At 49.2% G+C, this 25,266-nt stretch overlaps 12 protein-coding genes across 12 annotated transcripts; 8 read left to right on the top strand and 4 right to left on the bottom strand.

Annotated features, from left to right (window-relative positions):
• Positions 1-1,792: 1,792 nt before the first annotated feature.
• Positions 1,793-3,795, top strand: P175DRAFT_0444123 (Zn(II)2Cys6 transcription factor; the record flags this gene model as incomplete). The annotated part of the gene is made up of 3 exons (XM_040894215.1): positions 1,793-2,190; positions 2,254-2,859; positions 2,913-3,795. 3 exons carry the CDS (start codon positions 1,793-1,795, stop codon positions 3,793-3,795), a joined length of 1,887 nt encoding a protein of 628 aa, XP_040749717.1.
• Positions 3,796-4,208: 413 nt separating this feature from the next.
• On the bottom strand, positions 4,209-5,980 carry P175DRAFT_0485735 (Tim22-complex subunit TIM54). Its single transcript, XM_040895605.1, has 2 exons — positions 5,798-5,980; positions 4,209-5,737 (listed from the first exon to the last, which is right to left on the bottom strand). The coding sequence occupies exons 1-2, from the start codon at positions 5,895-5,897 to the stop codon at positions 4,419-4,421; spliced, it is 1,419 nt and encodes a 472-aa protein (XP_040749716.1). The 5' UTR covers positions 5,898-5,980; the 3' UTR covers positions 4,209-4,418.
• Positions 5,981-6,533: 553 nt separating this feature from the next.
• P175DRAFT_0504249 (serine/threonine protein kinase CBK1) lies at positions 6,534-9,474 on the top strand. Its single transcript, XM_040897813.1, has 4 exons — positions 6,534-7,496; positions 7,566-8,069; positions 8,143-8,619; positions 8,672-9,474. Exons 1-4 carry the CDS (start codon positions 6,865-6,867, stop codon positions 8,982-8,984), a joined length of 1,926 nt encoding a protein of 641 aa, XP_040749715.1. The 5' UTR covers positions 6,534-6,864; the 3' UTR covers positions 8,985-9,474.
• On the bottom strand, positions 9,475-10,504 carry P175DRAFT_0465210 (spliceosome assembly protein PRP11). The gene is made up of 2 exons (XM_040894868.1): positions 10,454-10,504; positions 9,475-10,378 (listed from the first exon to the last, which is right to left on the bottom strand). Exons 1-2 carry the CDS (start codon positions 10,463-10,465, stop codon positions 9,677-9,679), a joined length of 714 nt encoding a protein of 237 aa, XP_040749714.1. The 5' UTR covers positions 10,466-10,504; the 3' UTR covers positions 9,475-9,676.
• Positions 10,505-10,542: 38 nt separating this feature from the next.
• On the top strand, positions 10,543-12,768 carry P175DRAFT_0526076 (putative tubulin-specific chaperone). Its single transcript, XM_040899445.1, has 4 exons — positions 10,543-10,853; positions 10,965-11,415; positions 11,469-11,559; positions 11,609-12,768. Exons 1-4 carry the CDS (start codon positions 10,682-10,684, stop codon positions 12,719-12,721), a joined length of 1,827 nt encoding a protein of 608 aa, XP_040749713.1. The 5' UTR covers positions 10,543-10,681; the 3' UTR covers positions 12,722-12,768.
• Positions 12,769-13,056: 288 nt separating this feature from the next.
• Positions 13,057-13,967, top strand: P175DRAFT_0444689 (putative formin binding protein; the record flags this gene model as incomplete). The annotated part of the gene is made up of 2 exons (XM_040894246.1): positions 13,057-13,080; positions 13,146-13,967. 2 exons carry the CDS (start codon positions 13,057-13,059, stop codon positions 13,965-13,967), a joined length of 846 nt encoding a protein of 281 aa, XP_040749712.1.
• A 1,079-nt stretch (positions 13,968-15,046) lies between these two features.
• Positions 15,047-15,785, top strand: P175DRAFT_0526074 (uncharacterized protein). The gene has a single exon (XM_040899444.1). It carries the CDS (start codon positions 15,164-15,166, stop codon positions 15,443-15,445), a length of 282 nt encoding a protein of 93 aa, XP_040749711.1. The 5' UTR covers positions 15,047-15,163; the 3' UTR covers positions 15,446-15,785.
• P175DRAFT_0365169 (uncharacterized protein) lies at positions 15,534-15,884 on the top strand. Its single transcript, XM_040892926.1, has one exon. The coding sequence runs from the start codon at positions 15,621-15,623 to the stop codon at positions 15,795-15,797; it is 177 nt and encodes a 58-aa protein (XP_040749710.1). The 5' UTR covers positions 15,534-15,620; the 3' UTR covers positions 15,798-15,884.
• On the top strand, positions 15,876-18,715 carry P175DRAFT_0365280 (putative C6 finger domain protein). Its single transcript, XM_040892927.1, has 3 exons — positions 15,876-16,879; positions 17,288-17,690; positions 17,745-18,715. Exons 1-3 carry the CDS (start codon positions 15,971-15,973, stop codon positions 18,608-18,610), a joined length of 2,178 nt encoding a protein of 725 aa, XP_040749709.1. The 5' UTR covers positions 15,876-15,970; the 3' UTR covers positions 18,611-18,715.
• On the bottom strand, positions 18,716-20,599 carry P175DRAFT_0552133 (D-mandelate dehydrogenase-like dehydrogenase; the record flags this gene model as incomplete). Its single annotated transcript, XM_040900451.1, has 5 exons — positions 18,716-19,309; positions 19,381-19,620; positions 19,755-20,164; positions 20,273-20,487; positions 20,556-20,599. The coding sequence occupies 5 exons, from the start codon at positions 20,597-20,599 to the stop codon at positions 19,211-19,213; spliced, it is 1,008 nt and encodes a 335-aa protein (XP_040749708.1). The 3' UTR covers positions 18,716-19,210.
• Positions 20,600-21,276: 677 nt separating this feature from the next.
• Positions 21,277-23,468, bottom strand: P175DRAFT_0444197 (putative cell cycle control protein (Cwf19); the record flags this gene model as incomplete). Its single annotated transcript, XM_040894219.1, has 2 exons — positions 21,277-22,098; positions 22,158-23,468. 2 exons carry the CDS (start codon positions 23,466-23,468, stop codon positions 21,277-21,279), a joined length of 2,133 nt encoding a protein of 710 aa, XP_040749707.1.
• On the top strand, positions 23,390-25,174 carry P175DRAFT_0518695 (putative ATP binding protein). The gene is made up of 2 exons (XM_040899069.1): positions 23,390-23,808; positions 23,872-25,174. Exons 1-2 carry the CDS (start codon positions 23,763-23,765, stop codon positions 25,032-25,034), a joined length of 1,209 nt encoding a protein of 402 aa, XP_040749706.1. The 5' UTR covers positions 23,390-23,762; the 3' UTR covers positions 25,035-25,174.
• The last annotated feature ends 92 nt before the right edge of the window (positions 25,175-25,266 follow it).

The following is a 25,266-nucleotide window of genomic DNA, read 5'->3' as shown; positions in this document are numbered from 1 at the left end:
GCGCGGGGAGAGGGCTAGAATGAGTCTGGGGATAGCGAAATCATGGGTGCTAGCGTATGTGATATCTCCTTGAAGGGGAACGTTTCAGCAAGAGCCTGGAGGGTCTCGCGCGAACTTGAAAGAGGGACAGAGGTGGTCGACTCTCTGTGGCCTCGGCCCACTTAGCCGCCGTTTGGATCGACGAGCCCTACGGAGGGCGACAGTGACCAACCAACTCACGATCCACGACTAGTTAACTAGAGGAAGAATGTAGGGAGTACCGTTTGGAATAGAATGAATAATGGGATCTCTCGAATAAAAATGATAATAGGACAAAACAATACAAAGATGGAGATGAGGAATAGACTAGGGGGAAAAAAATTTATGGTATATGACCCAGACGGCTAAATTCTCACCAAGAGGGATCGTTTCAGTTTTTCGAGAAGGACAGAGGAAGAAGATCGAAAGAGGAGCCTAGCCGAATCCTGCATAATCCAGGAATTAAGAGCTGACAAGGTGGGTTTCGTATCCTTTGAATTCCGCACCATTCAGTTAGGGATAGAAGATATGAGCATTTCACAACGCGTCTTTTTACATGTCTACTCCAGTAGGTTGTGTTTTCTTTGTACCACCCTAGTCCCTACTCTCTCTCTCCCCCCCCCCCCCCTTCGCTAGGTAGGATATACTACTATACAGAGTACAGAGAGGATAGAGGACGAGTCTCAAGTCTCAAGTGTAGCCCCGTTAATCAGTCGAAAGCACTGCCAGAAAGTGATCTTGGCTTTCTTCGGTAAGTGGTGGGGTGGCAGCGGGGTTCCAGCCAGCAAAAATTAAAAATAACTGCGAGGATCTTGAACTTGGAAGGATGTACCTTGGGTACTCTGCAGTAGGCTTACTAGTACCGTGGGAGCGAGCTCCAGTTTTGCATCTCGCTCGGATCCGAGTGGTTGTCCTCTATTTCAACTCTCTACCTCTCTATGGAGTAATTGGCAAATGATGGAAGATAAAAAAACGAGTAGACGCGGTTTAATCACGTGCCGAAATTTGTTTGTAGGACCAGAGGCCCCGTGACTGGGCCCGAAATAGTTTAGCGTTGACACTGGCGGGGCTGAAGACAGACAGAAAGACCATCACTAGTTACTACTGACTATGATTACCACTAACATATATACATACGAGTACACAATAATTCAGGTATGGCTATGCTGCATGCATTCATTAATTAATCCATCAAATGTCGGTAGCTTTTTCACTTTACCTTGCTTCGTTTGTGCTCCGAGGCGCTAATCCTACTCGTACCATCCCTTTGTTGCTCGTGTTTGCTTTTGCTCTCCATCCACTCAAGCTCTCCCTACATCTCGGGCTAATTCCTGTCATTCTGGAAACTCAACTAATCCTCTCTTAGTCGATCTGCAATGGCACTGGGCTTCTGTCCATCCTGATAGCGGCTCTGTTTCTTGATCCTTCAGCCTCTAAGAAATATCCATCCCCCGCGCGCGCCCCCCTCAGCTCCCCCAGTTCAGCCCAATCTTTACCACGGAGCGGGCGCCAGTGGTTCCAATACTTTCCAGTGGGTAAGTACTCCGTAAGTATTTTGAGAGCGGAATTCTGAGAGTCAACTTTCCAGAAACTCAGAGCGACCTCTTCTCCACGTACCCCATTTTCACATGAATTACTTCCACCCCTTCTCTCCCGTTTAGTTTTAACCTTGGAGATGAAGCAATACCCGCATACTTTCCTCTCCCATTGTGGACCACTGACAAATCTGGTGTCTAATCCTCTGTTTTTGACATAGGGAACATGTGCCACTAAGATGTCCACGGCCTTATTTTTGGACAAGCCACTGCTTAAAGTCAGTCGGCCGGTCGCTGCATGCTCGAGATGTCGGACGGCCAAAATCAAATGCGACGGGAAGCTGCCTGCCTGTTCCGCATGTGAGAGGGTCGGGAAAGCAGCTACCTGCTCCAGTGCCAGCGATGAGTTTGCACGAGGGAAAGAGAGAAGCTACGTCGCCTCCTTGGAGGCATATTGTGAACGACTGGAGAAAAGAGTTACAGAACTCCGTCAGCGCAAAGAATTGCTGATCAGTGACGATGATGGCGTCGTTCGGGAGAGCTCAATCACGTCCGCCGCGCCGACACGTCCTGTCTCAGATACCCACCGACGCGAGGTTTCGGATATAGATGACCTGGTTGGGGATTTTGGCTATCTGTCTGTCCCCTCTTTCAACTATCAACTAATGCAGGCTCCTTTTACTAACATCCAATCTTTCAGATCTGTAAGCGCTACCTCGAGAGATTTCCACGGGATCACCTCGAATACGTCGTTTGCCAATCTCCTCTTGTCAGTTTCTCTTGGAGAGCCCATTCCAAGATTATTACCTCAACCGTTACCGCCTCGACATGAGATCACTCCACTCGTCCAGCATTATTTCGATACTTTCTTCAGCCAGCTGCCTTTCTTTCCCGAAGTCAGCTTCTGGGCTTCGGTTGATATCGTCTATCAGAAAGGCGCCCATTTTGCGAAGCCATTTGATAACTGGATTCTGCGAATGGTGTTAGCCACGGCCTATGCTTCTATGTCAAATGCCTATAATGACAAGAGCCACCAGAAAGCCCTTGCTCTTGTTTCAGAGGCATTGCAATATGCCGAAGATGTCCTCCGGCCGGGAACCTTGCTTGGTATTCAGGCAATCATGTTTCTCGCTCAGTACTCCCTGGTTGACCCGAATCATTTTCGAAGCTGGTATCTAGTGGGTATGGCTGCCAGAGCTCTAGTTGACTTGGGAATCCACCAGGACCACCACGCGGAGGCTGCACAGTCTGTTCTCCAACAGGATCTTCGCCGCCGTGTTTTCCATTGTCTTTTTATTCTGGATAGGTTGGTTTCCCTTTGTGATCGGGGACTTAAAATGCTAATCAAAAACAATGCAGAGCGACCAGTACCGCCTTTGATCGGACCTTCTCATTCTCGGACCAATCCGTCCATGTTGCACTCCCATCTTCTTCCTCTTCCCCCGGATCCTCTCCTGTCGAGCAAAGCCATATTTTCTTACATAGCTCGGAGCCCGCGTGGAGCATTGTCAGAATTAGACAAATCCTGTCTGCGGCTTATCAGAGAAAGTATTTCCATGAATTTGAATCGCCCTCTTTGCCTCCACCGTCGACGTGGATTCTATGCTCGCAAGTTCATGAATGGTATAAGAACACACCTCAAGACGCCACTCAATACTTCCCCATTCTATACAGACTAGAGTATCTTTACACTACTATCATCATTCTGTCGCCCTCTAGTCGCCACCTGCCGCAGTGCAACTACACCAAGTTCCTTTTGTTTAAAAACTGTATTGAATATGTCCGCCAGCTGCATCAAGTCCTGGAAAGTCAAACTTGGCTGCCTGTCATCACATTTCTTGACATTCAGAGAACCTACCAAATCAGCCGAAAGTTCATCGACATCCTCACTCAGGATTTTGACCTTATCATGAGCCAATCTGTTCCAGCTTTGCCACAGGTGCCCGACGACTGCCCGACTCCCCCTCTTCTAGACTGTGAAGATTGTTTGGATTGCTATACCCAAGCGCTTGAATGTCTGACTAAAATTGGCAAAATCCTCCAGTTTGGAGTCCGAAAATGGAAGCTCCACGGTCTACGGCACGATTTCCAGCAGAGATCGACATCTGTTCAAGGATACTTGCTGACCCCTCCTGCCATTTATACCCCGACGCCACCACCCTACATGACCGTACCGCCCACAGTAATGTCATCGACAGATATGGGATATCGTGGGTTTGGAGTTGGGCAATATGAATCTTAGCGGATCTTGATCGAACATATAAAAATTCGAGCTTGTCGTTATTTCTCCACTCTAGTCCTATTGACTAGATCTTTTTATTTGGGATCTTGATTTTTTTTTTTTTTTTTTTTTTTTTTTTCGGGGGAATAATTTGTTTGTTTTACAACATCTGGCTATCCCATAATTGGTTGCGTCCTCAAGTGTATATATACCTCATCTACTTACTCCACCAAAAAGCGCCCTGACACGGAACAAAATGGGAATTTTATGCAAGTCTGGTGCAGAGTTGTTTTATGTGTTACTGGGTACAAGACCCGTGATATTCGGTGGACCTATAGAGTAAATAAATGATACGATACCCTATTATTATTATGATTGTTACCAGGTCTACATACCGTCGTTACTACCCTATATGTAGATAGAAAATCACATTTGCGAGAAATTGATGCGTGAAATTAGTGAACAAAAATATGCATGAACTAATATACAGTGTATCGGAGTTTGATGGTACAGTTCAGGACCTGCTCTTTCTATGCAATCCCAACAACCAAATATCTTATCTATCCCATCTCTAAACCGTCATCGACCAATCCACCCCATCCCTACCATTCATTCCCTTTTCTCCCCTTGGATCATCTACCTACTTACTCCTCCCCATCTAAATCCCCAAGAATGGGTTTCCGCTTCGCAACCTCCGGATCCTCTCCGTAGCCATACTTGATCCACGCCCGCTGCCAAAACGAAACATGTTCGGGCCGTTCCTCACCAAGAATATACTCGGTTCCCTGGACGATTCGCTCCGCGCGAGCTTCTTCTTCGGGGCTGAGAACGTATCGCTGCATGCGGCCGGCGATGCGCGGGTCCAGAGTGATGTCGTCAAGCCACTCGCGTTCTTTATCGGGGTTGGCCTCGTCCTTCTTGTGCACGGATTTATGCCAGTCGCCCTCTTCTTCTTCGAGTTGGCTTTGTTGCTCGTAGGTACCGCCTATGGGGGCTTCTCCACTGGGGGTGGAGAAGCCCTCGTCGTATGGGCGTGCGTAGGAGGCGAGGACGATGCCCGCGACGTCGCGGCCGACGCTGTCAGCGAGGTGGCGCTGGTTCAGATAGCGGTAGATTCTAATTGGGGTGTTGAGGAAGCCGAGGATGTGGGGGAAGCTGATTGGGTTGGCGCCGTCGAGAGTTGAGGGCATGGATGGGGGGAGCGGTTGGGAGGAGTAGTCGACGGGGGCGAGATAGGCGGGGGTTGGGCCCTTGGGTTTCTCGGGCTTCTTTTCCTCTTCTTTCTTAGGTTCTTGGGTGTCTTTATTTTCTCCCGGGGTTTCTGGGGTTGCGGTAGTCGTTCCTTCGGTGGGCGGCGGTGTTGTTGGTGCCGGTGCCTCTGTGGGTTGTTCGGTGGGGAGTTCAACGGGCGGCTGGGGAGGGTCAAGAGGACCAAGCCAGCCCTCGTGAAGACCGCGAATGTATTCCTTCCATGTGTGTCGGCCGATGACAAGGTCTCCTCGTGGACCGGGCTCTTCCTTTACTCCGATGCTCTTTCTGGCTTCAGCAACGACGTCCTCGACGGTGGTCTCTGTTGTTACAGAACTGGGCTCGCCTGCGCGGCGTCTCTGCTTGCGGATCTGCTCTGCAAAGGCGGCTCTTACGTCGCCTTCCCTTCTTCCTTCGATGACATTGTAATCCAGCGCAGCGGCTACCAGAATCGGCTTGACGTATTCCTTGAAATGTTCGCGAGCGGTGCGGAGGCCATCCCCGGGCGGCGCGGACAGGAACACGGTCAGTTTTCGACGTGTCTCTTCGATAGGGAGGGCTTCCTTAGAGAGATGGGCTACGAGGTCACACCATTTCTTCTGCGCGCGCTTCTTCTCTCTACGGTCGTAAATTATGGCGGCAGTGAAGGATCCGGTGATGGTGAGAAAAATCATCCAGTTCCGGGAGGGAAGTTTGAAACGGAAATGGGGCAGACCTGCAGTCGATTGAATGTTAGGCACATTATAAAGCTAGAGGTGTGTGTAATGAATCTTACCCATCATTTTGAGGGCTGGGTTCTGTGGTTTGGGGACACTTTTTGGCGCAGCAGACTGTGTCTGAGCCGAAGCCGCAGCGGAGGTTGATGATTCCGCCATGACTGGAAATAAGAATATGTATCAGAGACTGGAATAAATATATAAAATGGAATACCGGATCACCGCTCCTCCTGCAGTATCACCAGCAAGCAAGCAGCCTCCAATAATGATGGGATTGAAAAAAGTTCGGGATCTCGACGGACCCTCGGAACCTAGTTTTTCCGCCAAGTCCGGAATCCAGAATCATTCTTCCTCTCAGAGACACGGCTTTGCTCTCCTCTACCATGTAGGTCCCTGGATATAGGTGATTCTTTTGAATTGAGACCCCCCCAGAGTGACTGTATGGACGATATGTCAGGATTGAGCTGGAAATTTGAATGCTGCTCCAGTGGAATGACGCACCATTAAGCTAACTGGGCCTTAGGAAACGAGCTGTCCGTATTACTATCCAGGAACTCAGTATATTCGGGAAAATGGAGAGAGAAAGTTGGGGAATATCCCTAGTTGTAGTTCCAGGTACCTTTTAAGATTATCAAAGTTATTGTATAGTGTGGAAAGGTACTATATATAGCCTGAATTGAAATACATCACATACATACCCAACGTCTGGACTCGGGATGAGTGCAAATCCTCCGCTCTTACATACGACGAACTCTTGCCTTTTGCTTTTTTCTCTCTCGCCTTTTCTTTTTTCTGTTTTTCTCCCCTCCGGCTCCGGAATTCCAAGTACAGAAGAACGTTGTAGGACCTGAGTTGCCTCCTGGAGGGATCACGAAAAAGAGCCTTTGCTTGGGCGTGACTGTCCACTCGGGAGCCTCCTTCGACTCTCCACTAAATCCCACCCCTTCCCCTCAAACCAAGTACTTATTCGTCTCCTGAGAGCCACCGCTCCTTTTCAACACGAAACTTCCCCCCCTCCTCCCCCTTCTCATCTCAACCTCCTTCCCCCTTTTCTCTCTCATCTCTCACCCATCCTTTCTTCCCTCCATTCATCCAATCTCGATCGTTGGGAGGGCTCTCTTTCAGGATGGATCCTAACAATAATCGTCCCCACCTGCACTTCGGGTACAATGATCGTGCCTTCAATAATGCGGCCGCAAACAATCGCGCGTATCCCACTACCCCCTCCGCCTTTCCGCAGCCAATCTATCAGAACCAGGGACCTCAGGACTATATGGATGCTCAAAATGGTGCTTACGGCCAAGGATACTTTATGGCAAACCCCTACCCTCCCCAGGCCGCGTACGCCCAACAGCATTACGGCCAGCCCAATTTGCAGTCCCCCCAACCCGCTTATCAGTCTCGGATGGGATACAATGCGAATGCCAATGATGGAACAAACGGTCTTATTCAGCAGTTCTCCAACCAGGATTTAAATGCGAACCGAACTGGCTTTTTTGGTCGCTCCGCCTCACCTGCTCAAAGACCCCGGACGGCTGGCTCCCCGGCTCCTGGACAGCAGCTGCAGCAACAGCAGCAGCCTGGACACCTTGCTCCTCCTATCCCTCGCAGCCCCCGATCCCCCGCCGAGAATGAAGAACTCCAACGCTACCCAGAACGGTACTCGGAGAATGTCCACAAGCGTGGGAAGGCCGCCAAAGAATTGGTCAATGTGTTCTTCCACGAGAATATCGAACGTGCACGCGATCGTAATATGCGGTGAGTAACCCTCGTGGCCCTGATATTGGCATGTAAAATTGGGCCTAGCTGACTCGGGGACGGAAACAGCTCTGCTGAACTGGATAAGATGATCCGCGACCCTAGTACCTCGCAGGACGCGAAGTTAAAGGAGGCTGAAGTACTTGCGAAGAAAGAATCGAACTTCCTTCGGTTCCTCCGGACTCGGGAGACTCCCTCGAATTTCCAGACGATCAAGATTATCGGAAAAGGAGCTTTTGGTGAGGTGAAGCTTGTGCAAAGGAAAACCGATGGCAAGATTTATGCGCTCAAGTCTTTGATCAAGACGGAGATGTTTAAGAAGGATCAACTGGCCCACGTCCGCGCAGAACGTGATATCCTGGCTGATTCCAAAGATAACCCATGGCTTGTGAAGCTTCATGCTTCCTTCCAGGATTCCGCATATCTCTACCTGCTGATGGAATTCTTGCCTGGAGGTGATTTGATGACTATGCTCATTAAATACGAAATTTTCTCCGAAGATATCACCCGATTCTATATGGCGGAAATTGTGATGGCTATTGAAGCGGTTCATAAACTCGGGTTCCTTCACCGGTGAGTTGAAAATTTTCACGGTTAAGGTTTAGCGTTATGAGCGACGGGCGGCTAATGTTCTGCGGTCCTATAGAGACATTAAACCTGATAACATTCTCCTTGATCGTGGCGGCCATGTGAAGTTGACTGACTTTGGTCTTTCCACCGGAGGCAAGAAGACTCACGACAACTCCTACTATCAAAACCTGCTTAAGAACTCCACCTCCAAAGACAAGAATAGGAACTCTGGATATTTCAGTGATGCAATTAACCTGACGGTATCGAACCGTGGACAGATTAACACTTGGCGGAAGTCTCGCCGTGCTATGGCGTACTCAACTGTCGGAACTCCCGACTATATCGCGCCTGAAATTTTCAACGGTCAAGGATATACTTATCTTTGCGATTGGTGGTCGGTTGGTGCCATCATGTTCGAATGTCTGGTGGGCTGGCCTCCATTCTGTGCTGAGGACACCACCGACACTTATCGCAAGATTGTAAACTGGAGAGAATGCCTCTACTTCCCTGAGGAATTGACCTTGTCGCGGGAGTCTGAAGGCCTGATCCGAAGGTAAAGCTCTCCCTAACCCTGTTCTATCGTTGCAAGGCCTAACATTCGATAGTTTCTTGTGTGATGCAGAGCATCGTATTGGAAACGAGGGCGGCCAGTATGGAGGAGCCACGCAAATTAAGAACCATCCGTTCTTCCGCGGGGTGGTCTGGGAGCAGCTTCGGAGTATCCGTGCCCCATTCGAGCCGAGGTTGAGCTCGAACATCGACGTTTCATATTTCCCGATTGATGAGATTCCTCAGGAGGACACTAGTGCTATTCACCGGGCGCAGGCACGTGCTATGCCCGAGGAGCAGGAGGCTGAGATGAGCCTGCCTTTCATCGGGTACACGTACAAAGCATTCAACGCCTTCCAGGCAAGTTGAATATAGTTTCAGCGTTCGAGTTCTCTTAGTGAGCCGATGATGAGTGTCTTTGGAAAGTTTGATAGCGGGCGGGCTTGCGTTAATAGCTTTTCAGCAGCTCATCCAGGTTCTAGCCTCGGTATAGACCCTGTTCATTGGTTTTTCATCAATCACGCATATAGCGAATATATTGTCATGTTACCGGGAACATGGGCATTTTTCTTTCAATTTGTGTTCTTTCCCTTTTGCCCTCCTTTATATCTTTGCATTCATTGTCGCGAGCCGACTCCTGTTAGCTGCGTGTTGTATTGAGCATCAAATGGCCACCTATGAGTGCGTTGTCAATTTAAACCGGGGGGGGTTAACTCTATGATACCTACATACATATGCATATCATGAATACTGGCTATCTTTCTGAGTGGATAGTTGGTAGAGACCTGCAAAATTAGAATCGAATTTTCTGATGGTGCTACATATCTATGTGGTTTGCCGCTATCTGTAGACTAGAGAGAGATATTTCCGGGTATTCATTTGAAGAGGATTAAGTCAAGTTAAAAAAAAAAAATCTCAAGTTTAGTAGTAGAAAGACATAGTACCAAAATTATGCTATCATTAAACACCTCCCCCTCCCAATAAAACGCCGAGGAACCGTTGAGAAATGGTGTGTACCATTTCATTCACCAAACATGATCAGAGAGAACAGTAGGTAGGTCTTAATTGGGCCCCATGGGCGCCAACCCCGGAACACCACTGAACCGCTCCTCACGCTCAGTCTTGAACATAATCTGGACCCAAAACTCCTTACTATCCTCATCAAACCAAGTCCAATACCGCCCTTCGCGCCGATCAATCTCACGCGCCTGCAACTTAAACCCACAAGTCTGGTACGGCTCCGCCGCAACAACCAGATACTGAAAGTTCTTATCAGGCGGCTCCTCCACCTTCTGCTCGAACGCCGACATAAACCGCACCCGAGGCTGCACCCCCGCCGTGATCTCCTGGTACTGCAGCTGAAACAGCAGCCCCAGCTGCCGCGTAAGAGGGTCCCGAATCTTGGTGATCTTGTAACCGGGCCGTCCGATCTTAATCGTCTGCTTTTTCACCTGCACGCCCATCGCCCCGGGAAGCGACGCCGGGTCCTGGTTTTTGCCCTCGCGTTGTTCGCGCGCCGCGCGCCGCGCGAGGTTCGTCTGGTGCTTGCGTCCTTGGGTGTGGGCGAGATACGACCCATCGTTTTGGTGCACGGTTAGACAGAGACGGCACTCGAAGCTGCCCACGTGGTTCTTGAAGAAATACGGGTCTTTGTCTAGGTCGATGGTTTCTAGGGCGAGTTTGCGTAGGCGTTCGCGACGGTCTGCGTTTGTTGCGGAGTGCGAGGCCACGCCGCCACCGCCGAATTTGGAACCCGCGCGGTTCTTTGCGGAAATGTTAGCAGGTGTTTTTTCAAGTAAAGAATATCTGCCGGGTTTTGTTTTTCTTCCCGGACTTACCTGGTAATCCATTTTGGGTTTGTGGGGGGCAGGGGGGTTGAGCGATGGGAGTGCTCAGGTTGATTGATTGATTCCAGGATATGAAGCAGAAGCTTCGGTGTTGGTGATTACATAAGCAAGGAGGTGGGATTCCGATTGGAGAGAGGAAGAGATGAAGCTTCGATCAACAACAGAGAACTTCCGTATATTATTATATATATCATTGAAAACTGAAAAAGAGATCCTATTATGGATCATCAGGACTGGGTGAATCAGCGTCGCTCGTATAATGGGGATTTGTGCACCATTCGCTACGTGGGCAAGGTTGACGGTACCGCTGGAGAATGGCTGGGTGTTGAATGGGATGACCCAACTCGGGGGAAGCACTCAGGAAAGCATCAGGGAGTGAACTATTTTACATGTAAGACACTTCTCTTCTGTATTGCTCAAGGAGAAGAAGAACAAGCAGAACCAATACTTTCTGTGCCACGGGCTGGCTCTGACCTTGGATATCTGCTTATACTATCGATAGGTACAAGAAAACACCCCACGGCTGGCTCTTTTGTGCGGCCCTCGCGGCCTGCAGATAGTCCTCGCAGTTTTCTGGAAGCACTGCGCGAGAAGTACGCGTCTGAATTCGAGCAAACTCTAGCAAGACAGGCCGGGGCTGCGGGGTCTGCGGAAGATTTCCCGAGACCTATTGAGTTCAATGGCAAGGTCGCTGAGGAAGTGGGGTTTGACAAGATTCGGAAGCAACTTGCAGAGCTTGAAGAGTTGAAGATTGTGCTTCTGGATGGATTGCGGGTTGCCGGTGTTCTTGCGCAGGCGGCGGAGACAGAACGGAGAGAGAAAGCCGGCAAGGAGGTCGAGCAGACTTGCCCCAAGATTGTAGAGCTTGATCTTAGTCGGAACCTTTTGGCATCTTGGACCGATTTAGCTGATATCTGCCGCCGGTTAGGGCGGCTGAAGCTCTTACGACTCAAGTGAGTGCTGATTTCCAAGCGAAGAGGATCTGGCTGACTTTGGATCGGAACAGTTCAAATCGATTTGGACCAGTTGTCGAAGGATTGACTTTCGACGGGATTGAAGAGTTACATCTAGCTGACACATTGCTTCCTTGGGAACAGGTAGGAGGGTATCTTTAATCTCTAAAAGGTACCTGGCTAACTTGCGCAGATCTCAGCGGTGGCTGCTCAATGCCCTTCCCTGGCCTCTCTGTCAGCTTCTGCGAACCAGATTTCAATGATCACAACACCCATCTCTAACACTATCACTGCACTCATCCTGGAGAATAATGAGATCTCTGCAATGTCATCACTCCGAAAACTATCGCTTTTAGACAAACTGCAGCATCTGTCTTTGCGCGGGAACTGCGTTGAAACCATCTTCGAGCCTGGTTCGGAAGGCGAGTCGTTCCAATTTTCAACTAGCCTTCGCTCTTTAGATCTATCTCGAAACAAAATAAACTCGTGGCTATTCATAAATGAGCTCGCCGATCTGTTTCCCGGGCTACAGAGTCTCCGCGTCTCCGGAAACCCCCTGTTCAATCAACCTGTCGGCCCGTCATCTGTCACCGGCATGCCAGAGAAGCCAATGACAGTGGACGAGGCATACATGCTAACTCTGTCACGGCTATCTACCTTACAAACCCTCAACTACAGTAAGATTTCAGCCAAGGACCGCAGCAATGCAGAGCTCTACTACCTATCCCTCATTGGTAAAGAGCTGTCCGCTTCCCCGGAGACTGCAGAGCCGGATATCCTGGCGGCACACCCTCGCTATAAGGCTCTTTGCCAGACCCACGGGGAACCCCTCATCAAACGCGCCTCAACCTCAACTGGACCAGACGCTATCGTGAACCCGCGCTCCGTGGCTGCGCGCCTAGTCAAAATGGTGTTTCGTCTGAGCTCTCCCGGGTCAAACTCGGACAAAACGCCTGCAATGCCCTGGGACAGGGACACGACTAAAGTGAAACAGATTCCTCGATCCTTCGACACATACCAAGTCAAAGCGATTGTTTCTCGGCTTTTCAACCTCCCTCCGTTCGAATTCCGATTGATCTGGGAAACGGATGAGTTGGACCCGGTTAGCAAAGAAAATATGGATATTGAGGATGAATGGGATAGTGACGATGAGGATCCCCAGGCTGCAAGTCTGCAACCGAGCGATGGAACGAAGTTCGTGAAGAGAGAGTTTGAGCTCGTGGATTCGACCAAGGATATTGGGTTTTGGTTCCAGTCTGATCTGCAGGAGGCGAGGGTCAGAGTGGAACTTACTTCTCGTTCGTGATATGAGGGTATGTTGATACGAATTACGATATTTTGAATATACTTTAGAGATTCTTCTGTAAATTTATCCCACATAGTAGAATTGAAGCTTTCCTTTTAAGTTTACTCGATTTATGGGTTTTATACTCCGGAGAGGGCGTTAAAGCGGCGACGTTTGTGACCACACCAGGAAATCGGCGACTTCAACCTTGTCTCGAGCTCCATCCAAAGTTACAAGCACATTCCCCTACTCATCTGTTAACCTACATCAACTTGTGCTTAGTGTTGGGTTATTTTTCCTGCGCTTCCTCCACTTTAACGCGATCCCAAAAAAAAAAAAATCCAATACACTAAGTAATGGCTGAATACTGGAAATCAGCAGTGAGTTGTCCATCCCCCCGAGCGCCTCTGCACGCCTTACAGCTCAGCTTCTAACAATAGTCCAGCCCAAGTATTGGTGCAAACAATGCAAGATATTCATCCGCGACACTGCCTTCGAAAAAACACAACATGAAGCGACAGGAAAACACCAGGGTAACCTAAAGCGATTCCTCCGGGATATCCACCGCGACAATGAACGGCAGCAACGGGATTCGCAGCGAGCAAAGAATGAAGTTGAGCGTCTACGACAAACTGTGGCAGGGAGATCTGGGGGTGAAGGGAAGGGCGCCTCATCTACGTCAACTACCGCTGCTGCTCAACCACGGGCACGACCGGTTTCCGTGGAGGAGCGCAAAAAACAGATGGCGCAACTTGCCGATATGGGCGTCGCGATCCCGGAGGCGTATCGTGGTGATATGTCGTTAGCTGGCGAGTGGCAGACTGTTTCTGAAAGGGTAATACGAGAAGAGGGGGAGTCTGAGAAAGCTCCGACTTTGGGAGTCCGCAAACGGAAACACGATGTTGATGTTGACGAGGAAGAGCAGGAGGCGAAGAGGGAGGCTGAGCGTTTTGTGAGCAAGGGCTGGGGCTCGAAGACTAGGCGATACCCTGGCGCTGAGGATGACGCAGATTTGGATGCTCTTTTTGCGTCCACGAAGGATATGAAGAAGGCAAATCCTCCCGAGGAAAGCACGGGGATGTCTCCGCCAGAGGAAGGTGCGGAGGATGTTTCAGCAAAGGATAGAGAAGACAACCCTTCAGATCAGCCCGCGCAGATCGAGAAGGAGTCAGCTGCTGGTCCTGCTCCTGACGTGAAAACTGAACCGGAAGACACAGCTGCGGGTGTCGTGTTCAAGAAGCGCAAGCCAAAGGCCATGAGAAAATAGACACCTGGTCTGTTTATTCTCTGTGTGAGACCTTGATACCCCAGTACTTAGCTGAGCATCAATTTCTCTAATCATGCTAAGTTTGTAGCCAGTGGGGTGCTCCTGTATTCTTCCACTTGCTACAAATATCAGTTACTGGGAATCCGATCGAATAGGATAAGGCACACCCGCGCCATTCCCCGAGGACGGCAGAACAAGACCATACAGCTCAACAGCCGATGCCATAATAAGCCCCATGGCTTTTTTTAACCTCACATTGACTGTGGGTGGATCACACCAATCAACTGTGTATATATGCCACATTTCCCCAAGACAATTCCATGGCACCGCATGGACCGACTCGCTATGACTGTCTGCAAGTTTTACAGGCTTGATTCAGCTAAGAATTTCTCAAGTGAGGTCTTTACCTTTTCAAGCTGCTTGGAGATGTCCAAACTTCACCCAAGCGGCTACTTTGTTGACTTATCATACCATGTCCTTAGTTTAGGATTTTTTAGCTCTGAAGCAATCTCAGAGCCACTTTGCCCAACACAAGCAACATACTCCCTCGCCCTGGAATATACAGCATCTTGTGTTTGACGGGACTGAACTGAGCATTCGTCAGTGAACAGGTAGACAGACATGTCTGAAGCAGTATATCTAGAAGTATGACAGACTCTATAGTGTTTAAATGACCCTTTGATGAGTGTAACTTTGCTTATAAACATAAAAAGTATGAGTATTCTTTCCCATGAGTTAGTATTATTCAGTTGTTAGAGTTGAGTATAGGAAATGCGGCTCTAAAACACCTTCAGTAATGCTTTCTTTCTTTCTTTTTTCTTGTCAGTTGTAATTTCCTCTAAGGAAACCCCATTTAAAAATTGTGATCTATCTATCTATATATTTATATATATACATTATAAATATATGTAAATAAAGTAATAGGTGGTGAAGCCAAATTCTTGCCACAGCCTTTTTTTTTTTTTTTTTTTTTTTTTTTTTGTCAAATTCCGGGGAGAGTCGGTCGATTCGTTCGTTCTTCGGCGCTCCCGAAGCTTTCAATCTTCTCTTCTCTTCTCTTCTAGTCGCGCAACATCTTTCGTCGCAACGCTTCCGTCCTCGTTCCCAACCAGATGCGGAGCCTGTTCGGTGCCAAACTGAGAGTTCTGGTGGAATAGTTCATTCGGCTCGCTTCTTTTCGCTTATCTGACCAGTACATGGTGAGTAACAGAGCCTCGAACATCTCGCTTCTGCGTTTACCCCGATCCTCTCTCCCCTTCCCGAGTCACCTCCTCCCCCTCACTTTGGCTGTTCCCTCGGGTGAATACTGGTTTTCGACTCCCTGGATTCGTTGGAAAAGATTTTTTTTTTTCTTGCGTGTCAGGTTTGGCCGGATGCTGCAAATGGAGGATGCCGTCTCGTTTTGCGCCCTGCTGGTTTCGTGTTTCGCGGCATCGGCGAGGATTCGCACGGTCGCGTTCCAAATCACCCTAGATTGAATGCATGTGAATGGGCACCATGGTCTTAGATGGAGCGGATTGTGAGTTTTTCAAAAGGAGAGTTTCTGTTTGAGGAGAGAATGGTGACGGTGGGATATGGTTAATGCGCCTGCCATGGAGCGCATCCGATGGAACCTTTGACTGGACACGATTTACAACTCCACGCCATTCTTGAATGTGCAACCGGAGGAAATCGATACTGGATGCACTTGTTCATCGAGATTTATTATCTACGCGAGATTCCATATCTATTTGCCCGGGGGTTTCTGGCTATTGGGGGTTGCTTGGTGTTGGAACCTTCTCACTAACTGCCTTTTTTTTTTTTTTTTTTTTCCTTTTTGGAGCGTTATAGGAAAACCAACCGCACAATCATATCTCTGGCGCAGAGTTCCGTGCATTCTGATAGAATTGCTTCGTCGTCGTTGGTATCTTGCGCATCGAGTATCCGGTTGAAAAGATTGCACCTGGCCGCTCCGCCTTGTCGGCTTTCTCTTTTGTTGAGTTTCAGGAGATTTGGCTACGGTGATGGCGGACACGATGGAACAAACTCAACCACCTAGCGAGCAATCAACACTGGCTGCAGAGTCGGGAGATATTTCTGCTGCAGAGCCTACCAAGACTGATGCGACCGAGCCAACCGATCCAACCGATCCAATCGACTCAATCGATTCAATCGATTCTTTTACGGACGTGGCTCTACCTCCAATTGATAAGACATTGCCAACTGAGGACACATCACTCCCTAGCATAGACACGACGCTGCCGTCGATAGACCCGACGATCCCGTCATTGCCGCCGATTGATACAACTTTACCGCCGTTGGATACCACATTACCTGCCACGGATGGTCTACATGGAATTGATACGAACTTCTCATTCTCCGATGCAAAATTCGATGAGGCTATGGGCGATGACCCCGGTGCCACTACGGATTCCGGACACAATCCATTAGAGCAGCTTCAGTCTTCCTCTACGCCGATTTCTCAGCCCCCGGCGCTGTCCAACGGCATTCATTCACAGCCGCCTTCTCAACAGCATTCTCCACATCATCAGCAGCAACAGCCTCCCCAACAGCAGTATTCACCGCACCAGCAACTACATCAGCAGTCGCAGCAATCGCCGGACATGTATCATAACCATCAAGGCATTTCTTCTCAGATGAATAGCTCGTCTATGCAAGGACAGTCTTCGCATATCCCACAAGCTCCCATTGGATCGCCCATGCCCTCAAATATGCCCCCAATGGCTTCCGTTAGCCAGTACATGGCAGGTTATCCGACAAACGTGTCGCAGATGGGAATGAGCCCCGGTGCACAGATGCGCTACCAGCTTCCAGGAGATCCAAATAAGATGCTGTCTGGCGGAAGGCACAAGAAGGAAGTAAAGAGACGGACGAAGACCGGATGTTTAACTTGTCGCAAGCGACGGATCAAGGTACGTAAAGCCAGGGGTATCAAAACCCTCCGCCCATTTATTTTCCCCCACCCTGTGTCAGGTCCAAAAAAATATATAAAAAAAAAAATTATCATCCCGCGAGCAAAGAAATTGGGATTTGAAGAAAGAGTGGAAGGGTTGGTCGTGTTGCTTTCGCTTGCGTTGCCAAAAAATCTTTCGGCTCGCGTCCAGCCCACCACCAACGCGGCGGCCAAAGCTGCAGAAACCCCGCCATTCGCATCTGTCGCTTGTTTGTCGAGCCCACCTTCAACGCCCCAATCCCGCCCTTCCCTCATTCTTCCTGCGCACTCATCTCTTTTTCCTATTTCTCGTTAATCTCTCTCTCTCTCTCTCTCTTCTTTTCTCCCTTTCTATACCCCCACTAATCTGGTAATGCTCCCCCACTAGTGCGACGAAGGACACCCCGTCTGCCGAAACTGCGTCAAGAGCAAGCGTGATTGTTTGGGCTACGACCCGGTGTTCAAACAGCCCACTCCTTCTGCTATACAGCCGGCTCCTAATCCCCAGCCGTCGCTGGTCGTCAACCCTCAAGACCCATCCTCCTCCCAGTCTTCTTATCCTTCTGCCCCTCCTGGTTACGTCCCTGCCGCCTCTCAGCCGTTTGCTCCCTCTCAGCCTCCTCCTACACCCACCGACCGTCACGACTACGGCGCAGCCATTGACCCCTCTCTTGACCGAAATAACTCCTCCACTATGACCAGTGTGCAGAGTGTTACAGATGGAGGCTTGCAGCCGACGGTTAACCCAGCCACTACTACAACTGGCAACTCAGAGCCGACTAGCTTTAGACGTATGTCTGAAATGCTGATCTTTTTTCCGGAATTGTAGCTAACATACACTCTAGTAAAACAGGTCCAGATTAGCGACCTCCTCGCCCTCAGAGGCATCCCTCCCCCACCTCCGCATCCTATCACCACCTTACCACCCAATCGCCTTGAAGAAATCCAGGCCGTCTTCCTTGCTACCTATGCTCCCGCTATCGATAGATTCTTTGAGACCCGCTGGTTCCAGGAGCGGGCGTTGAATCACCTTCTCGCAAACGCACAATTGATGGCCGAATATTCTGCTTTAATCGAGGCTTTCAATGACCGCAATCTGAGCGATCCTAATGTTGTCACCCGGCTCGAGAGCTTCGAGGCGTCTGTCGTCTGGAGTACAATGACTTTGTGTCGCCATGTCATGAATGGGTCGAATGGAAATCATGGACAGGATTACGACTTGCTCGCGGCGTCCAAACGACTTGATGTGATTGAATCCATGATTACTGGCGAGCATCTGGATTCGAACCCCCTTGCACAATTTCCGGCTCGGGAACCCGCTGCCAACCCACCTTCGCTGCCGGACCAGCTGATGCAGCGACAACTGGATTTTTGGAGCGCGATTGGGTATTTCCTCACTCTTCACGACAACGAAGCTAGCTCGGCTAAAGAAATCGATGACACTCTGGCCCGTTGTCGAACATTGTTGGATACTTATGAAAACCGCGATGTTATATACTCCATCGCCATCGCGCGACATTTAGGCCAGCGGTGGGCCGACTTCCCGCGCAGCTTCCCGCAACCTATCACCACGAACGAGAAGGACGCTGGGGCGAAACTGTACGTGGCGCAAAAGTTCCTTGAGCAGGAAGCCGGCGGTAAAGGCACCACACAAGTGATCAAACGCATATGTGGTATGGTTGTGCGATCCTGGTTCGTTTCACGAGAGTAAAAAAAGAAATTTGGTTTTTTTTTTTTTTTTTTTTTTCTTTTTCTTCTTCTTCTCCCTCTACCAATTCCCTGCAAATGAGTTTTGCGTATGTAATATGAAAAATTGCGCGCTGGCAGGCTTCTATCGTGATGATGATTTGATTACTAGACTATTTCTTTTTCCGCTTGTGTTTGCTGATCCCCTGCGCGGCAGGTGGAATCTATTTACCCTATGTTCGATATCACATCCTTCCCCGTTTATTTGGATTGTCTTTGCGGGAAGATATTCATGGCTCAGGAGTTCATTTTAATTCAGTTCTGTCTGCAGCTGGGACATGGCAGTACGATGGCGTTCCGGCTGCCTTTTATCTTAACATCGGTTTCAATTCTACTTACATATTTTCATTTTCTTACATCCTTCTTTCTGCTTTTACTTTACAGTAGCTCCTCGTCTTGCCTTGATGGTAACCTAAAAAAAAAAAAAAATAGTTGATGAATCGAATCTATGTACATACATATCCACCGTTCCCAGACGATTATATATATCCAATAAATTTTATCAAACACGGTTATATCGTAAAATCCAAGGTCGTATTCTTTATTCGCCATTAGAACGTAGAAATCATAGATCTGCCTGTTCAAAGACAGGGCTCTTCAGCTTGCCCGTCTCCACAGCCAAGCGTACATTCTCAATGGCCCACTCTTCCATGGCGGTTTGTGTCTATGACAGTCGTTAGTTCACAGAGCCTATCCACAACATCAGGTTGAAATTGGTATTGAAAAGGAGCATACCTCGACAGTCCAGGTCCCCATATGTGGAACCAGCACTACGTTGGGGTTGCGGATAAGACCGGGATGGACCTTGGGTTCTTCCTCGTAGACATCCAGACCAGCAGAGTAGACCTTTCCACTGTCGAGTGCTTGAACGAGAGCGTCTTCATCCATGACTGCGCCACGGGCCGTGTTGACAACCACCACACCAGTCTTCATCTTTTCGAATTCAGGCTTTCCAATGATGTGACGGGTATGTTTCTATCCTTGTATCAGGGGCACATTCAAAAAAAAAAAAAAAAAAAAAAAAAAAAAAGAAAGAAAGAAAGAAAGAAAGAAAGAGGGACAGTAGTAAACTGGGGGAAAGAAACAAAGCAGTGCAGGGGAGAACATACGTTCAATGGCAAATTCAAACTAATCACATCGCTCGTTGCCAGCAGCTCATCAAAGGTGACGTACTGCGCCCCCGCGGAAAGCTCCTCACTCAGCTGTCTCCGGTTATGATAGATGACTTTCATTCCGAAGGCCTCGGCCTTCTTCTTCAGGTTACGGCCAATTCCACCCATACCCAGGATTCCGAGGACTTTGCCCTCGGGGTCGTGGCCGAGAGCAAGGGCAGGCTGGTCGCGCCAGTTGCCCTCTCGGAGGCCCAGAATGCCGGCGTTGAAGTTACGCAAGGCACCAATGATCAGGAACATGTTTACATCTGCGGTGGCGTCATCGACGGCGGTGGGGACATTAGAGACGCGGAGTGGAGGGTTGCGTGCGGTGCAGGCGTGGACGTCAATTTGGTCATAGCCGGCTCCTGGGGATGTGTTAGGTTTCTCTTTCCCTCGTCTCTATCTTGATTTCATCACTAGTCTCTACGGGCTTGGGGATGGATATCGAGGAGAAAACAGAGGGGGCCAAGTACCGCAATGAGCAAGGAACAGCATTGAGCTGGGGAGTGCGTTTACTAGTTCCCCATCAATCAAGCCAGTGATGGTGGCAGAGTCAAAAGTTCTGTATGCGACGACTACGCCGTCTAGTTTACCGGACTTGCATTCTTCGATAAACTCGGCGCGGTTGGTAGCTGTTGGAGTAACGAGTTCGGCAATCTCGCCGAGAGATTCCCAGGTTTTATGGGCACTGAAGAGAGAAGCGGGGGTTGTTAGCTGAAGGAGTATGTATGTATGGATGTAGGCTGCGGAACATACTGGACAATTCCGCCGAGCAGGAGAACCTTTGGCTTAGATATCATTTTGATTCAGGTCTATTCTATTGTTTATTTTGCGCTTTCTGTGTTTTCCTGTTAGACAAGGCTTTGTAATGCGGTTAGAGTGACTCATTATAAGTTGGGTATACTCTATCTTGGAGAGTGATAGCGGCGCACGGAGTAAGGGTTCAATCGCGCTTGAGAGAAGCTGGAAATTGAATCTGAGGAGAGTAAGATATAAAGGAGTAATACCGTTGGCAATGAGGATGAGGATGAAGAAGAAGAAGAAGAAGAAGAAGAGAGTGAGGGAAAGAAAGAGAGAGAAGAAAGGAGATAGGATAGAAAGTGACTTCCCCCACGTGCCCACACCTGTTATCATTCATCTCACGACAAATTCTTCCGCTCCATGAATGGATCAATATTGGGAGTTGGTCCATCATTCCAGTCTTCTTTGGCTTTCTTGTCGGGGCTCTCCAGCAATCGACACTCCCCGCATCTCTCTCGGCCGGGTCATGAGGAAAAGATCCTTTTCCGAAGCGAAATCCTTGTGTCTACTCCTCGTCGCCTACACTCATCGGAAGAATACCAACGCGGCGCAAACGGCAGATCTTGGGGTTCATGATGCACTTCGTATATTCCAGTTTGCTAATTAGGGTTGTGGAATTATTCCAGGAGTGGAATTGATATACATGAATGTGTTTGAACTCTGGATATAAAGGTCATCATTCCTCTACAAGAATCCTAGTCCAGTCGAACTTTCTCCATCGATTTTGGAAGCCGCCAACCCGTCGGTCTCCTCCTCGAGTCCAGCGTCCCTGCCGCTTGATAACGCCTGGAGCCACGTCCAGCATTCCTCCAATGACCTCTCGTGCAAAGAGGTCGCCTCGAGGCCACCGGTTCTCATCCTCCACAATATGCCCCAGCCCCCCGTCAAGCTCAAACCACACGTGGAAATAGGGCATTTCTTTTGCCAGGGTGCGCCGGAAAGCATTCCGACCCATACCTTGCTTGGCTTTCGCCAATGTGTCGATCAACTTGCGGTGTTGTGTCCACTCTGCATCTGAAGAAAGGATAGCTTCTTTGAAGAATGCAGGGGATGTCTCTCCAAGGCTGTAGGGTAGAGGAACCGCCTCCATGCTGGCGTGTCGCTTGCGGTGGGGCTGCGCGGCGTTCTCGTAGAAAATGACATCGCGACCTTGGTCATGGTACATGCGAGTTAGACTCTTCATGAAGTTCCGGATCTCCTCCCATTCGTCATCGTCACACTCAAGAAGGTTGTTCCGATGCTGGATTGGCACAATGGTGGCGCTCCCCGAGCTGATTTCCGGTTCTGTAGGGAGTGTTAGGTAGACTCGCGTCGCTAGGGATACTACCGGGGCGACCGGAGGGGTGTTAGTATCCTCCTGGTGGCAGAGAGGACAGTTATCTAGGATTCGATTCATCTTTTGCAGTTCGTTGATGGTAGTGTTCTTAATGTCAATCTCGGATTTGTGGACCCGACGAGCCAGTTTCGTTGCATTGTCATCCATGTATTCCAAATCATTCTGGTAGGCCCGCGTTAGCTTTGCCATACCTCCTTGACTAGGGCATATCGCAAACGTACCTCGAATTTGGAATCTTTTGCTATCCTCTCTGCGAGGCGCCGGCCCTCTCCACCAAACTGGCCCCGAGTCCTTCGCTCCTCTTGAACCATATCCTCAATTGTCATGTCCTCATTCTCCTCCACCTTTCCTCGTTCTAAACCACGCCTTGTCGCAACCGCCTTGGTCTCGTTTCGCTTTCCAGCCAGCATTCGGTTTTCCATAACTCCGAGCACGACCACGTCGGATTCTTTCTGGTCTGCCATCGCAGCAGCAGCAGCATTATAGCGCTGTTCGAGTTCCGCTGCATCAGGGGTGCCTTTGAGTTTTGCTTTCATCATTTGAGCCTTGAGTCGGTTAAGGGCTGTCAAGTCAAGATGTTGAGTAGTTTGCGCAGATGTCTGGGTTACCATCGGTTTGCCTTGTCCAATCGCGTCGAATTCCTTTTCGGGGTTTCGAAGGTGCTCGTGCGGGTTATGGTGCACGTTTTCTTTCTGTTTTCTCTCCTGGAAAAATTCCCCGGAAGGTTTTTCCTTGCCTACATAGCCATCACCGTACCTTTCGCGGCGGTCCAGTTCGGCTTCTTCTTCACGAGCATCATCAAAGGAGCGCAGATCCCCAAAGCGCTCCATGGCGACGTCCTCCACAGATCGTCCGTTTTCCTCAGCTTCTCTGTAGACCCCTTTCAATTTGGTCATTCTCCAATTAGAACCGGCGTCACCAAAAGTGTAATCGACCTCATGTTCTGCTGGCTCTTGCTCAATCTCCTCCAGCGCTTTGCCATCTTTCAGATCCCGTAAATGAATATTTAATTCTCTGCTGTGGATTTTGAGTTCAAAGTCGGCCTGAAGCATTCGAGGTTTCGGTTCTTCCTCCAGACGTGTTGTGTCGCGTCGATGAACATAGTCAACATCTAACGCAGATGGTGCCTCCATCCACGCATCTCTTTTCAATCGAGCTGGTTCTTCCTGGACTACCTCCATCACTGAAGCTGACGACTCTCCTTCTTGCTTACTTTCTCTTCGATCTTGGCGCTTGTGCGTATGATCCCGATCATCAGCGCGGTCCGAGTGACGCGATCGTTTATGTCGATGCCTGCTATCATCCCTTCGACGAGACTCGCCATTCTTGTCGGAGCCTCTCTCCCGGGATCGTGAATGGCGACGGCGAGAGTGATGGTGTCGATGCCGGCGCTCCCTGCTGCGTTCACGGTCTTGGTCTCGATCTCGATCCCGATCGTCGCGATGGCGGCGTTTATCTCTGTCACTCCTCTCGTGACGCTTCTCCCGATCCCGTTCCTCCACAAGGGATTTCTCAAAGTCCTCGAGAGTCATATTCTCGAGGGAAACAGCTCTATAGTCAAAAAAGAGGTGGTCAGGAGAGCAAACGGAAATGAATGAATGACGTCGAAAGAATTGGTCGAGACCTTTTTTTTCTCACCGCCTTGCGGGAATTTCCCCTCACTTTTCATCATGAAAAGAAAAAAAGTCGGTTTGATCTTCATTGATCTTTAGCTCAGATATCAACGCAAATTTTGTTGTATAGAAAGGGCGCATCTTATTTACACACAAAAAGAAAATCTTGTTAAGCCACTATATTTCAAATACAGCAGTGCACAGACTTCCTCCATGATGGCGAACCCCCCAGTCTCCGTCGTCTGCGTCGGCATGGCAGGTCTGTCAATATCCTCGCCCTTATAATAAATACAATGCTCACAAACTATGCGCTTTAATATAGGCTCAGGAAAAACTACTTTCATGCAGAGAATCAATTCACATCTTCATTCGAAGAAATCCCCGCCCTATGTGCTCAACCTCGACCCCGCAGTCCACTCGGTCCCATTCGAAAGTAACATCGATATTCGCGACTCCATCAATTATAAGGAAGTCATGAAACAATACAATCTCGGCCCTAACGGAGGTATTTTAACGTCATTGAATCTATTCGCTACCAAAGTCGACCAGGTCATCGCCCTACTCGAGAAGCGGACCGCTCCTAATCCCTCCAACCCCGCCGCAAAGCCAATCGAACACATCTTAGTCGACACCCCAGGGCAGATCGAGGTTTTCGTGTGGAGTGCATCTGGTAGCATTCTCCTCGAGACCTTGGCATCATCGTTCCCTACTGTGATTGCCTACATTATCGATACCCCGCGTACTAGCTCAACTAGCACCTTTATGAGCAACATGTTGTACGCCTGTAGTATCCTATACAAGACTAAGCTGCCAATGATCCTCGTGTTCAACAAGACAGATGTCCAGGATGCTGAGTTTGCGAAGGAATGGATGTCCGATTTTGATGCATTCCAACAGGCTCTCCGGGAGGAGGAGGAGTCCGGTGCTTTTGGAACTGAAGGTGGAGCCGGGGGCTTTGGGGCTGGAAGTGGATATATGGGTTCTCTTCTCAACAGCATGAGTCTCATGCTGGAAGAGTTTTACCGACATTTGAACGTCGTTGGTGTTAGCTCAATGACAGGCGATGGTATCGATGAATTTTTTGAGGCGGTTGAGGAGAAGCGCCAGGAATTTGAACGAGACTATAAACCTGAACTCGAACGTTTGAAGAAAGAACGCGAGGAAGCCAAGACAACACAGCGTGAGGTTGAACTCGGGAAACTAATGAAGGATATGAATCTAGCTAGCTCCAGTCGAGCCCAAGGCGCCGACGCGGCTGAGACTGTCAGTGAGGCCGAAGAAGAGGCGGAGGACAATGCTGCAAGGAGAGGTGCCTTTGAGGAATCGGAAGATGACAGCGACGAGGAGTCGAGTGTTCCTCCGGCTGGTGATAATCAAGGTCTCAGCCAGCGATACCAACAAGCACTTTCTGACTCCACTGGTATGCCATCTGATCAGGACTTGAGCTTTGCCAGATACCTACGCTCTAGCAACATCAACCAATAGCATTTCCCCCTGCACATTTGATCTATCATATTGCCCATTTACCTGGTGTTGCGAGGTGTTTTTATTGTCTTTGAATCATAAAGAATAATGTGGAATGAAAATATATCATAGACTATACGAAGCTACATAATATGAAATCATGAAAGGGTCGTTTGTATTCCTTAGTTGGGTAGTTTTGTGGTCAAGGCAGCCACTTTTTACAATGCGACTGCGGTGAGTGACATCATTTACC

Source organism: Aspergillus ochraceoroseus, assembly GCF_002846915.1.
Source record: "Aspergillus ochraceoroseus IBT 24754 chromosome Unknown P175scaffold_8, whole genome shotgun sequence".
Classification (NCBI taxonomy): domain Eukaryota; kingdom Fungi; phylum Ascomycota; class Eurotiomycetes; order Eurotiales; family Aspergillaceae; genus Aspergillus; species Aspergillus ochraceoroseus.
The sequence above is the reverse complement of the archived record's forward strand: the minus strand, read 5'-3'. Positions and strand labels throughout refer to the sequence as shown.

Coding starts and splice junctions, on each gene's coding strand:
- P175DRAFT_0485735 (XM_040895605.1), bottom strand. CDS start 5,897: ATGGCGGAATCATCAACCTCCGCTGCGGCTTCGGCTCAGACACAGTCT. Junction 5,738..5,797: donor CCCAGCCCTCAAAATGATGG/GTAAGATTCATT, acceptor AATCGACTGCAG/GTCTGCCCCATTTCCGTTTC.
- P175DRAFT_0504249 (XM_040897813.1), top strand. CDS start 6,865: ATGGATCCTAACAATAATCGTCCCCACCTGCACTTCGGGTACAATGAT. Junction 8,070..8,142: donor AAACTCGGGTTCCTTCACCG/GTGAGTTGAAAA, acceptor GCGGTCCTATAG/AGACATTAAACCTGATAACA. Junction 8,620..8,671: donor TCTGAAGGCCTGATCCGAAG/GTAAAGCTCTCC, acceptor AACATTCGATAG/TTTCTTGTGTGATGCAGAGC.
- P175DRAFT_0526076 (XM_040899445.1), top strand. CDS start 10,682: ATGGATCATCAGGACTGGGTGAATCAGCGTCGCTCGTATAATGGGGAT. Junction 10,854..10,964: donor GGGAGTGAACTATTTTACAT/GTAAGACACTTC, acceptor TACTATCGATAG/GTACAAGAAAACACCCCACG. Junction 11,416..11,468: donor CTGAAGCTCTTACGACTCAA/GTGAGTGCTGAT, acceptor GGATCGGAACAG/TTCAAATCGATTTGGACCAG.
- P175DRAFT_0526074 (XM_040899444.1), top strand. CDS start 15,164: ATGGTGAGTAACAGAGCCTCGAACATCTCGCTTCTGCGTTTACCCCGA.
- P175DRAFT_0365169 (XM_040892926.1), top strand. CDS start 15,621: ATGTGCAACCGGAGGAAATCGATACTGGATGCACTTGTTCATCGAGAT.
- P175DRAFT_0365280 (XM_040892927.1), top strand. CDS start 15,971: ATGGCGGACACGATGGAACAAACTCAACCACCTAGCGAGCAATCAACA. Junction 16,880..17,287: donor GTCGCAAGCGACGGATCAAG/GTACGTAAAGCC, acceptor CTCCCCCACTAG/TGCGACGAAGGACACCCCGT. Junction 17,691..17,744: donor AGAGCCGACTAGCTTTAGAC/GTATGTCTGAAA, acceptor CATACACTCTAG/TAAAACAGGTCCAGATTAGC.
- P175DRAFT_0518695 (XM_040899069.1), top strand. CDS start 23,763: ATGATGGCGAACCCCCCAGTCTCCGTCGTCTGCGTCGGCATGGCAG. Junction 23,809..23,871: donor CGTCTGCGTCGGCATGGCAG/GTCTGTCAATAT, acceptor GCTTTAATATAG/GCTCAGGAAAAACTACTTTC.